The 14,097-nt window shown below is 41.9% G+C and overlaps 2 protein-coding genes across 9 annotated transcripts in view; one reads left to right on the top strand and one right to left on the bottom strand.

Annotated features, from left to right (window-relative positions):
• The window catches only part of KIF13B (kinesin family member 13B), a 197,621-nt gene that overhangs the window by 13,212 nt on the left and 170,312 nt on the right, over nucleotides 1–14,097 (bottom strand). The window lies entirely within an intron of this gene.
• On the top strand, nucleotides 1,208–1,981 carry LOC100394429 (small ubiquitin-related modifier 2). Its single transcript, XM_035269647.3, has one exon. The coding sequence runs from the start codon at nucleotides 1,297–1,299 to the stop codon at nucleotides 1,582–1,584; it is 288 nt and encodes a 95-aa protein (XP_035125538.1). The 5' UTR covers nucleotides 1,208–1,296; the 3' UTR covers nucleotides 1,585–1,981.

The following is a 14,097-nucleotide window of genomic DNA, read 5'->3' as shown; positions in this document are numbered from 1 at the left end:
ATCCACATGAATTCTCTAAGCAGCATCAGTGGGGAGGCAGGCTGGTGGCCGCTGATCCCCACCAGAGCCATGGTGACCCTGCCTACCACGTGCCCTCCAAGCAGCGCCTCGAAGGACTCAACACGGGAAGGCAACTGCAGGATTCTGACCCACGTGACAATCCCCGCTGAGGGTTCTACCCACACTCAGTAGTGTCTTCCAGCTCCATTCTCTTCAAATCCACTTCCCAAACTGCAGCCAGTGGGAGATCTCCGAAAAACCAAAGTGACCAGGTCGCTCTCTGAGCTGCAGCTGCCAGGACTTCCCATGGCCACAGACAGGGAAACGCCGGCGGGTCCTACACAGTGTGTTTCTGCAGCTTGACCCATCCCTCCTACAAATGCTCTACTGATTCATTCATTCCACAAATGCAATCACTTTTACTCTTAATCGCTGTCTCACAGCTGTGCATGTAACCTTGCTTTCTGAATAGCAAGTTCAGCTCTGCTATCCCCAAGGCTCTGAAACCTGAGACAGGCATACCCTCCCTGCCTCCTTTTCCCCAACGGGGCAGCCACCGGCCACAGGTGGGGGCCCAGCATGGAGAATGTGGCTAATGTGACTCAGGACGTCCCTTTAATTGATAAAGTGCACCCTTCAACACTGAAGCGCTTTAAAGTATGTTTAGAGCAGCCTCATCATTTGAGTCTGCTTTTTCAACCATAAATTTTATGAATTCTAAATGCAGATCAAGTATTTCCGACGGAACTTTAGCATCTGAATTGCAATGTGCTAGAAATGTAAAATACACACCTGATTTCAAGGACTTTGTACAGAAAGAAGGATGGGAATATCTCAATCATTTGTTTAAACTATGGACATGACAGTATTTTCAATACACTGGGTTAACCAAATGTTATTAAAATGAATCTGACCTGTATTTTTTTTGCTTTCTTAAATGTGGCTACTAGAAAATCGTTAAGTTACACACATGGCTCGCACTATGTATCTATTACATGGTGCTGGTCTAACTCGGTCCTGTTGAGGAGCGCATTAAAATTCCTGATGTGGTGCCAGGTATAATAGCTTTCAGCATGTTTGTAAAGTGTTCACTGGAATTCTGTGTCTGGGCGGAGTTGGCTTACTAAAAGTACATTTTTAAACAGTCAATAGTTTCAGCTGATCTAGAAGTCACAAGTTTCTAATTAACTGAATCAGTTCCGCTTCTGCCGCTCCTGGTGCTGCTTGTGTGCTCGTTCGGTGCGGACCTGGTACCTCTTTTGTGAAGCCGCAGCTGAAGAGACTCCGGTGCTCGCCATGGCCGACGAAAAGCCCAAGGAAGGAGTCAAGACTGAGAACAACGATCATATTAATTTGAAAGTGGTGGGGCAGGATGGTTCTGTGGTGCAGTTTAAGATTAAGAGGCATACACCACTTAGTAAACTAATGAAAGCCTATTGCGAACGACAGGGATTGTCAATGAGGCAGATCAGATTCCGATTTGACGGGCAACCAATCAATGAAACAGACACACCTGCACAGTTGGAAATGGAGGATGAAGACACAATTGATGTGTTCCAACAGCAGACAGGAGGTGTCTACTGAAAAGGGAATCTGCTTCTTTACTTCAGAACTCTGTTCTATAAAGACCAAGATTACATTCTCAATTAGAAAACTGCAATTTGGTTCCACCACATCCTGACTACTACAGTATAGTTTTCTCTATTCTTTCATTTTCCCCTTCCCCATTCCTTTATTGTACATAAAGTAACTGGTATATGTGCACAAGCATATTGGTTTTTTTTTTTTTAACAGCCAATGATATGTTTTGATTGACATCAAGTGGAGATGGGATGGGGAAAAATACTGATTCTGTGAAAATACCCCCTTTCTCCATTAGTGGCATGCTCATTCAGCTCTTATCTTTATATTCCAGTAAGTTATTTTGCTCTCACTGTTTTAACAAAAAAACAACATAAAAATCCTTGCATACCTTGTTTGATTGGAGACTTTTAATGTTTTTCATTTATCATTGTAAAACCAAGGACAATTTTATAACTTTTTTGTACGTAGCTGTTACATACTCACAAGGAATGTAAAGGACCTCTTCAAGGAGAACTACAAACCACTGCTCAACGAAATCAGAGAGGACACAAACAGATGGAGAAACATTCCATGTTCATGGTTAGGAAGAATTAACATCGTGAAAATGGCTATACTGCCCAAAGTAATTTACAGAATCAACGCAATCCCCATCAAGCTACCATTGACTTTCTTCACAGAACTGGAAAAAACCACCATGAACTTCATATGGAACCAAAAGAGAGCCCCCATAGCCAAGTCAATTCTAAGCAAAAAGAACACAGCGAGGGGCATCACACTACCGGATTTCAAACTATACTACAAGGCTACAGTAATCAAAACAGCATGGTACTGGTACCAAAACAGAGGCACCAGAGGCAACACAACATATCTACAACTATACAATCTTTGATAAACCTGACATAAACAAGCAAGGGGGAAAGGATTCCCTGTTTAACAAATGGTGTTGGGAAAACTGGCTAGCCATGTGCAGAAAGCAGAAACTGGACCTCTTCCTGACACCTTACACTAAAATTAACTCCAGATGGATTAAAGACTTAAACATAAGACCTGGCACGATAAAAACCCTAGAAGGAAATCTAGGCAAAACTATCCAGGACATAGGAGTAGGCAAGGACTTCATGAACAAAACACCAAAAGCATTGGCAACAAAAGCCAAAATAGACAAATGGGACCTAATGAAACTCCACAGCTTCTGCACGGCAAAAGAAACAGTCACTAGAGTGGATCGGCAACCAACAGAATGGGAAAAAATGTTTGCAGTTTACCCATCTGACAAAGGGCTGATATCCAGAATTTACAAAGAACTCAAACGGATTTACAGAAAAAAAAAAAACAAGCCCATTCAAAAGTGGGCAAAGGATATGAACAGACACTTTACGAAAGAAGACATATATGAGGCCAACAATCATATGAAAAAATGCTCATCGTCACTGGTCATCAGAGAGATGCAAATCAAAACCACATTGAGATACCATCTCACGCCAGTTAGAATGGCGATCATTAAAAAATCTGGAGACAACAGATGCTGGAGAGGATGTGGAGAAAAAGGAACACTTTTACACTGTTGGTGGGAGTGTAAATTAGTTCAACCATTGTGGAAGACAGTGTGGCGATTCCTCAAGGCCTTAGAAATAGAAATTCCATTTGACCCAGCAATCCCATTACTGGGTATATATCCAAAAGACTATAAATCGTTCTACTATAAGGACACATGTACACGAATGTTCATTGCAGCACTGTTTACAATAGCAAAGACCTGGAATCAACCCAAATGCCCATTGATAATAGACTGGATTGGAAAAATGTGGCACATATACACCATGGAATATTATGCAGCAATCAGAAATGATGAGTTTGTGTCGTTTGTAGGGACATGGATGAATCTGGAGAACGTCATCCTCAGCAAACTGACACAAGAACAGAAAATGAAACACCGCATATTCTCACTCATAGGCGGGTGATGAAAAATGAGAACACATGGACACAGAAAGGGGAGTACTAAACACTGGGGTCTATTGGGGGGAAAAGGGGAGGGCCAGTGGGAGGGGGAGGTGGGGAGGGATAGCCTGGGGAGAAATGCCAAATGTGGGTGAAGGGGAGAAGGAAAGAAAAGCACACTGCCATGTGTGTTCCTATGCAACTGTTTTGCATGCTCTGCTCATGTACCCCAAAACCTAAAATCCAATAAAATATTTAAAAAATAAATAAAAACTTCAGCTGAACTAAAAAAAAAAAAAAAAAAAAAAAAAAACTGAATCAGTTCCAAAGTCATTTGAGGATACAACACGAACTCCATTTTCTTTCAAACAAAGAACCTAAGATTTCATGAATTTACTCATTCACAAATACGTACCAGGTACCTACTACACTCTGAAGACGGTGGCAGGCGCTGGGGACACAGTGTGAGCAAAAGCACAGTCCCTGTGCTCATCCAGACTAGGCACTCAGGGTCTGACATTAATATTCCTATTTCATTTTAGTTACACAAAACAATTAAAAGGCCTATTTTTCCTAACAACTAAATTATTTTATCACTGGATACAAGTGACTAACAAGATCCATGTAGTCTGTGACACATTAGGCATGTGTTATAGTCTCACTTATTCTAAGTATTCTATAAATAAAATTTTAAATAATAGTGTTTCCAGAGTTACCAGAAAAGATACAGCTTCTGATTTTTATTATCTACCAGTTTACTTTTAAAACTTCTACATAACAGCCTGGGCTGTTAAAAAAATAAAAAATAAAAAGGTTTTTTTTAAATTAGCCAGGCAAGGTGGCACACTCCTGTGATCCCAGCTACTCGAGAGGCTGAGGCAGGAGGATCACTTGAGCATAGGAGTTCAAGGCTGCAGTGAGCTGAGATCACGCCACTGCACTCCAGCCTGGGCAACAGAGCAAGACCTTCTCACAAAAAATAAATTAAAAAACAAACAAACTTCAACATAATAACAGTTAAAACTTTTTCAAGTATTTCTATAAAAAAATTATACATATATATTTTAAAAGACAGAACACTCACTTCATCCAAATGATGGTTACTAGTTTTTCACGTGTCCATGAAGGATTAAAGATGCTTATTTGAAGAATGTTTGCTAATCTCAAAACCTTAAAAATAGGGTGTTGTTGGGCGGGGTGGCTCACACATATAATCCCAGCACTTTGGGAAGCTGAGGCAGGAGGACTGCTTGAGCACAGCAGTTCAAGACCAGCCTGGCTAACACAGGGAGACCCCACCTCTACGAAATTAAAATGTTTAAATTAGCCAGTCACGGTGGTGTGCACTTGGAGTCTCAGCTCCTTGGGAGGCTGGGATGGATCACTTGAGCTCAGGAGGTCAAAGCTGCAATGAGCCATGATCATACCACCGCACGACAGCCTGGGTGACAGAGCAAGACCATCTCAAACACCACCACCAGAAACAAAGAGTCTTCATCCAGCCTGTCACCAGCTTAATATGCCCTACGAACTAAGAAATGGCTTTTACATGCTTAAGGATTGAAACCAACCAAAAGAACACTTCCTAACATAAAAATTATGGAAAATTCAAACGTTAGGTTACCAAGTTTTACTGAAACACAGCCAGACTAATTTGTTTAGGGCTTTCTATGACTTGTTTTGACAGAGACCACATGGCGTGCAAATCCTAAAATATTTACAATCTGGCCCTTTAGAAAATAAAGTATGGCGACCCTCAGTCTAGAGAATCAAATGAAGCCCATTCCGAAAAAACGGCTGGCAGATGCATCTCTTCCATCGACTTCTTTTCTGCCTCAGAAATCCTCTTACTTGCTGAAGTGAATTTTAGTTATATTTCACCATTTTTCAGATCAGCCACTAAAGCTGATTGTGAAGACAACTGTGACCTCTCTAAGTAAGCCTGCTATATCACCTAGAAGTGCAGGGCATGAGGCTCACGGCAAACTGCTGTGATTTTGGAAAACCAAAAGAATTATAAGAGTCTTAAAACAATGACAGGAGTGCCTAAAAATTCCTCACTCAACTAACCAGAAATCAGTTGCCTTGAATTTTTTAAAAAATTCTTTGTTAATTCCAGAACAGGTGAAATACAGCATACCTTATCTATATCTGCTTCAGATGCGTGGTATTGGCTGGGCACCGTGGCTCATGCCTAGAATCCCAGCACTTTGGGAGGACAAGGCAGGTGGATCTCAAGGTCAGGAGATCGAGACCATTCTGGCAATCAAGGTGAAACCCGTCTCTACTAAAAATACAAAAATTAACTGGGCATTTTGGTGCATGCCTGTAGTCCCAGCTACCCGGGAGGCTGAGGCAGGAGAATTGTTTGAACCCAGGAGGCAGAGATCACGCCACTGCCCTCTGGCCTGATGACAGCGAGACTCCATCTCAGAAAAAGAAAAAAAGATTAAACTACAGAGAAAATGTTCATATATGTTAATTTAAAAATATCCTGAAGGTTTAAGGGAAACAAGGTCTAGATGTGTTTTCTCCATTTTGTTAGAATGTGGAAACTTTACTTGACACACAAAGATACAGGTTTATATAATTCATTTCATCAAGGAGGCATGTCTGGCCCAAAACTGCATCCTTGTATACAAGGCAGGAATTGGTAGTTTTGCTTGTTGTTGTTTCATATGTGGAAGAACCATAGTAATGAAAGATGGATAATGACGCAGACATCTTTTCAATTAGCGTCAGAGACAGGCAGAGGACTGCTCTATCTACACAAGCCTTTATCTACCTACCACACGTGAGGCTATGTTGAAATAGGAGAAAAATATCCCTGCTGTTGATAAGGCAGCCCTGAGCCAAAGGGACAGACACATAAATCAAGACAGACCAGCAATGTGACTGTGCTTTTGATAGTGGAAATTAAATCTGACCATTAACCCTTTAATTCTCCGGATTCATCAAAGACGCCATTTGGAGTTCCTAACTTTGAAGTACAGAAATAGCTTCATCTGAACACAAACTTTGAGATACATGAAAAAAAAAAGCTATTATGCCAAATTAATTCAATCTAACTAATTAGCAGGAAGTTCCTTCAATTATTTTATGTGCTGTCTGAGAAACACACTTGAATATGAGTACAGATTTCATTAATTGCAGTTCATTATTTTCCAGATTAGTTACTAAACTTGCATCAGAAGGTCAAAGACAGCAATTTTGTCAGCTGCCACCTCTTTCAGCACAGTATTTTTGCATTTCTGGAACTCAGACAGAAATTGATTACAAACAAAAACAAATCTCCATAAAAATGAGAAAGGTAAGTCCTTATGAATATATTCAAACCAAAAGATCTTGTAAATTGTAAAAATATCTTTGTTTTTAAACCTTCTGAATAAACTGTTGACTTCTGTCTTACAAAAAAAGATCTAGGACCTCTTTAGATTCGTTTGATAAATACTATTAAAGTGGCAGGAAAATAATCACGTCTTCACCTGACAACCTGCTGACTCCAAAGGACAGGTTAATAGGCCTCCCGGTTTTCATGAGAGCTTTGCTGCGGTTATGGGTCTGCACATCTTTGTGTGAGGGAGGGAACTGAACATTCCTGTCTGAAAATGTCAAGGACATTCTAATTGAAAGTATTTTTTGATAATAATCATTCCTTCATTACACAGCTTGTACCTCTTTCCCACTTAACAAAATACAAGGAATGATTGGTAGACACAGGACCCATTCTGTTCTTCAGTCCTTACCTGGACTATTTTATAGTCTCATAAACTTCCTGTCTTTATTTTATTTTTATATTTATATTATTTTTATTTGAGACAAACATGTGCCACCACGTCCAGGTTTTTCTTTTTCAGTAGAGACAGGGTTCTTATGATGTTGCCCAGGCTGGTCTCGAACTCTGGAACTCAAAGCAATCTGCCTGCCTTGGCCTCCCAAAGTGCTGAGATAACAGGTGTGACCCAGTGCGCCCAGTCTAACTTCCTGTTTTTAAGTAACAGAAATCCACCCCCTAGCACCATTGCACTCTAGCCTGGGTGACAGAACAAGAGCCTGTCTCAAAAAAAAAAAAAAGCACTTTGCTATCTATAAGCCATTCTCCTACTGTCAGCTGTCACCATTCTCTCGGTTAATTTCATTTCTATGGTCTAGGAGCCTCCACTGCTTTAGCAAAATCCCTAGGAACCCTTCCCCCCAGTGCTGGTGTCCCTTGCGTGCTTATATAGTCAGCTCTTACGTTTGGTAAAGCTATAAATAACTCCTTTAATCCTTCCTCATAAATCATTTTTGATGTTATTCTCTGAAACAATTCCAAATGGTCACTGCATTTCTAGTAGTAATAAATCCAGAACCAAGTACGGTAATCTAAGTGGCATCTAATAGTATCAAAGAGAGCCAGGTTGGAGCTGGGGTTTTGTTTAGAGGGGATAGTGTGAGTTTCTGCATTATTACAACTGCTTCAGAGAAGTTTTAATTCTCCAAACTAAACTGGAATAAAGAGATATGTGAGAAACTGAGGCAGGAGGATTACTTGAGGCCAGGAATTTGAGACCTGTCTCAATTAAAAAAAAAATTATTTTTAATTAAAATTTTAAGTTTTAAGTGAGCCATGACAACATCATTGCACTCCAGCCTGAGCAACAGGGCAAGCCCTAGTCTCAAATAATAAAATAAAAAGCAGTTTCAGTACTTTCATGACAGATGGGAAATGGGAGAGAGAAATGATTTGAGAAAGTGTGCTATTAAACATGACCCACTTGGTTTCCACATCAATCCCCAAACAATTTGTGGTGTTTCGTTTTTGTGCTGTTTCATGTTACAACCAACACTTAAGGGATTTTAACTATCTGTCCTAAGTCTCTATGCAATATTAGTATCAATATTTCCCCTTCCTATATTGTAGTATTGATCCAGATTCTTTTTAGACATATGATTGAACATGTATTTTTCTGGATTTTATCTTGATGTTATCTAAACATTTAAATATCTGATAATGCTTATTTCGCAGTCACTTAATGGTCATAGACCATTGAAACTGGCGCACTAACAGGCACTAGCAAATAAAAATAAAACACAAGGCCCAAAATAGAGAGGAAGGATCCAGGGACTTGTGTATTTCTTTAAGCTGCTGCATAGAGAGGAAGGTTCTGGGTTCTTGTCTATTTCTTTAAGGTGTTGCATAGAAAGGAAGTTTTTAGGTACTTGTGTGTATTTCTTTAAGCTGCTGCACAGAGAGGAAGGTTCTGGGTACTAGTGTGTTTCTTTAAGGTGCTGCGAAGTCCAGCACTGGATACCTCACACAGAGCCACAGCCACACCAGTCTGTGTGCAGGGCAGTCCAGCCATCGTCAACATCCATTCTGCCTCAGGCTTACTGGACTGGTGACACAGAGGAAGGTCATGGCTGCAGTGCCACTGTATTTCCATAATGTATCTAACAGTCTCCCACAAACTCTTCGGCGGAAAGAGGGAGCAGCCTGAGTGAAGGAGGTAATTACTGGCTACCTGGGACTGAAATGTGTTAGTTGGTCAGTCACTCTGTGCCTTGAGAAGGATGTCTGCTTGCAGGCACAGAGCTCTGCCTCAGACCCTATCATGTTCAATATTTCAATACTCTCAAATGCAGACAGACTATACCTTTACAAGTGTGCGGATAGCCAGACTGTATGCATTTTTAAAAAAAATAATTACTCAAAATGATCTTGATATCCTGGGAATGTTAAAATAATCTCAAAGAGAAAAAAATTCTGGGAATGAATCTGAAGTTCCTCATTATTTTCACACATCAAGGAGACCACATAATAGTAAAAGAGAAGAAGTACAGTGACAAGAGTATCAGCAGGCAAAAGGCCTGGTGATGTCACCTGACCAACAGCACGACGAACTAACATCTCCTTTCACAAACAAGCCCAGCCAAGCGCAGTCCCAGGCTGCCCTGGTAGAGTCTGCCATTTAGAGGAGGAAGGAAACACTTCCACCATTTGCACGTCCAGGGAACTCTCACTTCCGGATTCCTCACTTTAGCAGGACCCTGGCGAAACAACCAAAGAATGACAAAGCATTTCCCAGATGAGACTCATCCAGAGCTGTTAAGACCAGGGAGGCCGGAGAGAACAGACCCTAAGAGAGCAATGATCACGCCGCTGGCACTCCAACCTGGGCAATACAGCAAGAACTCGTCACAAACAACAAATTAAAATGAAACTTCTACATCATAGCTAACATTTACTCAAATATGTATAGAAGAAAATCAGACACAGCTATTCTAAAGGATATAATACTCACTTCATCCAAAATGATGGTTATTCGTTTTTCAGGTGTCCATGAAGGATTAAAGATCTTACTTAAGGAATGTTTGCTAATCTAAAAACCTTAAACACAGGGGCTTGCTGGTGAGGCAGCTCACACAGACAGTGCTCCCCACGCCTTCTACTTCCTGGTAAGAACAAACTCTGAGGCAAAGATTAGTTGGAAAAATGATGACCTCGTTCCTGGAGGACCCCCAGGAGGGGGAGTAGTGAGTGCTTTAGAAGTCCAAACTTCAGACCGTAGGTATCAAGTCGGATTTCAAGTGCACGGAACTCCATGATAGTAAAGATGACTAGACTTGAAAAACGAGGAGCACTAAAAGAGTCTTCTTCTTCCTGCTATCTTTCTTCTTCCTATCATTTTCAATTCCACGGGCACTAAAATGCCCATTTCTAAGGATGAAACACACTTCAGAGTACAAGGGAAAGCATATTAAATGCACATTTGAAGTATATTTAAAGCGTACTTAACGTGGGTTTCACTTGTTGTACCCTGAAGTGTAACCCAAGTTAGGAAAACAGTTTTATTGATACTATCATCTACAATTCTTATTTCTCACAGAGCTTTAGTAGAGATGGTCAGTGAAAATGAGGTAACCAAGAGCATCTCTGACTGACTATATCCAAAATCGAAAGCTCAGATTTTTCTCTCTTTAGCACTTCCACCGACCTAGGAAAGAAGGTTCTTAAATACGTCTTCATTCCTCCAATCCCCACTCAGCCATGCTTCTTTCACCTCTAAGCTGTAAACTCAGTCCTGTCTACCGCTGAGTAACACCTGGGCCCTACAATTTAATACCATAGTCTGGGTACAGTGGCTCACGCCTGTGATCCCAGCTACTTGGGATACCAGGCAGGAGGATCACTTGAGCCCAGGAGTTCAAGACCAACCTGGGCAGCACAGCGAAACTGTCTCTAAAAATAAAAATTTTTTTAAAGTTAGCTGGGTGTGGTGGGGCACACTTGTAGTCCTAGTGCCTTGGGAGACAGACGCCGGAAGATTCCTTGAGCCCAGTAGTTCAATGCTGCAGTGAGCTATAATCCCACCACTGCGCTCCAGACTGAGCGACAGAGCAAGACCCTGTCTCTAAAATAATAATAATGTTATAATCTGGTCATATGTCTGTCAAACAACATACATTTTGCATCTTCTATGTACCAGGCACCATTTTGGCACAAGCCCTGCGCTCAAGGAATATTGTGGAGGGGGATCATTGATAAACATATAAACCTAAGGATAAACTCCAGATAAAAGGGTTAGAAATGGGCCAGGTGTGGTGGCTCATGCGTGTAATTCCAGCACTTTGGGAGGCCGGGGAGGGTGGATCACTTGAGGTCAGGTGTTCGAGACCAGCCTGGCCAACATGGCGAAACCTCGTCTCTACTAAAAATACAAAACCTAGCCAGGCGTGGTGGTGAGCACCTGTAATCCCAGCTACTCAGGAGGTGGAGGCACGAGAAACCCTTGAACCTGGAAGGTGGAGAGTACAGCGAGCCAAGATCATGCCACAGCACTCCGCCAGCCTGGGCAACAGAGTGAGCCTGTCTCAGAAAAAAAAATAAACATAAATAAATAAAATAAAATAAAAGCGATAATGTAGTACCTGCATGTATACATGGTGGAAGCTGTTTTGGTTTGGCTGTTCAGGAAAGCCCACTGTAGACTCAGACAATCTTCCTCGGAGTGGCCTTTCCTGACTGTTCTACGGGAGGCCTTTGGGAAGAGCAATCTGAGTGAGGCAGAGCCAGCACCAGGGCTCTCTAGACTGAAGGCGCTTGGCATGCTCATAGGCTAAGAAGGCGACTCATCAGGCTTAGTACTGGTGAGCAAATAAAGAAGAATGAAGATTCCAGGCCAGGGACAGACCCTGCAGGGCGCTGTGAGCCACAGTAAGAAATTCCCACTTCACTCCTTTCAGGGGAGCACTGGCAGGTGTCACACCACTGAGGACTGCAGGGCTGCCAAAGATCTTTCTGGCTACTCTGTTTAAACAGTTAAAGCGCAGAACTGATTGAGATTTATGCCTGGAAGAAAATAGGTTCAAAAACAAAAAGGAGGGCCCCAGTTGGAGCTCTGGGCACTGTAGGTAAAGGCTTGATGGAATCTACAGTCCCAGGAGAGGATCCAGGACTGAGGGAAGGGAAGCCAGGCGAAGGAAGGTGCACAGAAGCCTGGAGGTGGAAGTGTTTCCAGCATTACGTTGACGCAAAGTCTGTATGATAAGGACAGACTACGTGGGTAAGGGGGAGCTCCCTGGCAACCCTGAGAAAAGGGAAATGTGTTCCAAGGAGCTGAGATCTCACAAACCAACTGGAATGTTCTGGCTCTACTTTATTTATTTTGAGACAGAGTCACGCTCTGTCGCCCAGGCTGGAGTGCGTGCAGTGGTGCGATCTTGGCTCACTGCAACCTCTGCCTCCTGGGTTCAAGCGATTCTCATGCCTCATCCTCCTGTGTAGGTGTGACTACAGGAGCACACCTGGCTAATATTCTGAATTTTTAGGAAAGACAGGGTTTCGCCATGTTGGCCAGGCTGGTCTCAAACGCCTGACCTCAGGTGAGCCGCCTGCCTTGGCCGCCCAAAGTGCTGGGTTATAGGTGTGAGCCACCACACTCAGCCATATATTTTATATTTTTATGAAATACAAAGTATTAGTATGAGGTCAGTTTTCCCAAACCTTTGCTTGTATGTGCTCAAACAGTAAATGAACAGGCTGGGGGAAATGAACAAAAATTGTTTTAAGAAATCTACGTATTTCAAGGTAACCTGTAACCTGGGGATGATAAATTATAGTTATTCTCCATCACTACATTTATTCTAACACACTGCTGTTCCTCTCACATCCAGAGAGGGCTAATCACTCGTTGCCAAAACAGTACGAGCATAAATAAGTTCTACAGGTGGCAGGTGATAGGAAACCAGCTTTAAACGAGAACGGTAATGATGGCAGGCTGGCTCCATGACTTCCAACACGATTCCAATTTCCTTTAACTGACATGACTTAGCCTTCACTACACAGCAACGGAAAACACTGGTTATCAGACTTCACCGAATAAGAATCATCACAGGCACTTATACATGCAGATTACAAGGCCTCCCCAAGTTAGCTATGGGTTCCCAGGGCAGGCTGAGAAACCTTTTTAAAGCAGCTCCCTTGGTAAATCTGACAGACAGTTGATGAATCACACTTTGTGAAACAATAACGCAGAAGTTTACACCTGAGTAACGTACACAGTAACGACCACTGGTTCAGTCCCAGTGGATCCCTGGGGAAAGAAAATCCTGGGAAAAATCATCAGTGCCTACTTCAGTCCCGGCAAGACTCAGCTCCTGCAGTCACAGATTCATTTCAGTAACCCATAAGCCCCTCACATGCCCCGTTCAATACAGTTTAAATAGCGGCAAAATCTTGGTTTTAATATTTCCATCTACTGCATATATGTGTATGCTTATTTACATGCTTAAAGCTAGATTTCTAAAAATTATATATCTGCACAGCAGCCTGATAAAACTAATTCCTTCTCCCTTGAATATGCATTCATAAACTTAGAACATTCTTTCAAATCGCTATGTCTCAGACGACTCAACCTGCATTTCTGCAACTCGAATGTTCTGGAGAAGCTGATGTCAAAAGACCTATTTTGACAACAGAACTTGCCCTGTATGTGTTTTTGAATGAGTATAAATAAATCCTCATTTATCATTTTCTGCTGAGTTAACACCTACATAAGTCTGGAAATTGCATTTCCAATGGGGTTCCCATTTACCATTGCCTAAGAGCAGCTTCCTGACTGTTTGGAAAACCCTTTCACGTTTGCTCTAACACTTACCCTAGGGCTGGGTAAAGAGTTTTAAGAAAAAAGGCAGTAAGACAGGTGATCACATTTCAGTGAAAGAACAGGTTATCCACAGCAAAGAAAACAGAGGTTGAGAGGGAAGGGCAGTCATGATATAAAACTGTTTGAAAAAAGAAATGAAATCAAGAATTAAAAATAGAATTACATTTTCTACTTGGCAATACACAAACAATGCTAAGTGCACTTCATAAATTTTACTACTGTTTCTCTAAGTGATATGACCATAAATCACATTAGCAGTGTCCTTGGCACCTTTTAAAAGCAGAAAGGGGGAGTGTGTCCGTAAGTTTAAACAGCTCTGTTATCTCTGAACAGAGTGGAGGAGAAACGACCGACAGCTGTTCCTGAGTTCAAAAACAGGCTTTAGCCCCCCGGCCCCACCGCTGTGCCTCCATCTCTAGCTTGGGCG

This window comes from Callithrix jacchus, chromosome 13 (assembly GCF_049354715.1).
Source record: "Callithrix jacchus isolate 240 chromosome 13, calJac240_pri, whole genome shotgun sequence".
NCBI classification, from domain to species: domain Eukaryota; kingdom Metazoa; phylum Chordata; class Mammalia; order Primates; family Cebidae; genus Callithrix; species Callithrix jacchus.
Note: the sequence above shows the minus strand (reverse complement) of the source record. Positions and strands in the feature narration are given on the sequence as shown.

Bases quoted from the DNA above. Each gene is read 5' to 3' on its own strand.
- LOC100394429 (XM_035269647.3), top strand. From the start codon at position 1,297: ATGGCCGACGAAAAGCCCAAGGAAGGAGTCAAGACTGAGAACAACGAT.